Below are 1,043 nucleotides of genomic sequence, written 5' to 3' on the forward strand. Positions count from 1 at the left end.
AGGTGTTATTATAGGAGTGACTTACAGAGGAATCAGCAGGAGAGGAGATGGTGATGAATGCAGGCTTGGAAGGAATGAAAAGTCTTGGAGTCTGAGCTGCTCTGATGATGGTTACACTGCCTGGCACAATAACAGACTCACAGGCATATCTCCCCCCGGCTTCTATCTCTCTAACAGAGTCACAGTGTATCTTGACTGTCCTGCTGGCTCTCTGTCCTTCTACACAGTTTTCTCTGACCACCTGATTCACCTCCACACTTTCCACTCTTCATTCACTGAACCACTTTACCCTGGGTTTAGGCTCTTTGACTCTGGTGACTCAGTGTCTCTATAGAGAAGTGAGACAGAAACACACTGTGACCAAACACAAACACCTAAAGTCACAATAGTGTTTGGATGCAAGTTCATTGCTCATGTGGTTGTGAACAGACAGTGTGTGTGTGTGTGTGTGTGTGTGTGTGTGTGTGTGTGTGTGTGTGTGTGTGTGTGCGCGTGTGCGTGCGTGCGTGTGTATGTTTGTGTGTGTGTGTGTATGTACAGTAACATTTTTTATCATCACAAAAACAGAATGTTAGATCTGTATACGGTAGTTTGAAACATAACTTGTGGACTTGAATATGTCATTATTGTTGTCTTTAAATAAAGCAGTGTATTAGTCTGCATTGTTTGTATGGATTTATATTACACATGACTCACTGTATACTTTGTCTTGACAATCTTATGATCACTTGATGTACTTTGATGATCCATTTCTATCTTCTATTTCTTTGTTTTGATTTCCATCAAATATATTTGTCTTTTATTGATTCTCTTTTTCATCCGTTCACTTTGGCAACACAGGAATGTTCTTGTCAACAAGCCAGTAAAGCAGGTTGAGACAGAGACAGAGAGAGAGAGAGAGAGAGAGAGAGGGGGGGGGGGGGGGGAGATGCGCGCAGTAGAGAGAGCGAGAGAGACTCGCGCGCACTAGAGAGAGAGCGCGAAAGTCTCTGTCAACGAGAGAGCGCGAAAGTCTCTCTGTCAGAGAGAGAGAGAGAGAGAGC

General features: G+C 43.7%; 1 protein-coding gene across 1 annotated transcript in view; it reads left to right on the top strand.

Annotated features, from left to right (window-relative positions):
• The window catches only part of LOC310791627 (uncharacterized protein), a 75,843-nt gene extending 75,390 nt beyond the window's left edge, over positions 1-453 (top strand). Inside the window, 1 exon segment of the mRNA XM_083653290.1 lies at positions 1-453. This exon segment is cut by the window's left edge and continues 193 nt beyond it. Within this exon segment, the coding sequence (XP_083509416.1) occupies positions 1-334 (334 nt within the window). The 3' untranslated portion in view covers positions 335-453.
• The last annotated feature ends 590 nt before the right edge of the window (positions 454-1,043 follow it).

This window comes from Poromitra crassiceps, assembly GCF_964638095.1.
Source record: "Poromitra crassiceps genome assembly, chromosome: 16".
Lineage (NCBI taxonomy): Eukaryota > Metazoa > Chordata > Actinopteri > Beryciformes > Melamphaidae > Poromitra > Poromitra crassiceps.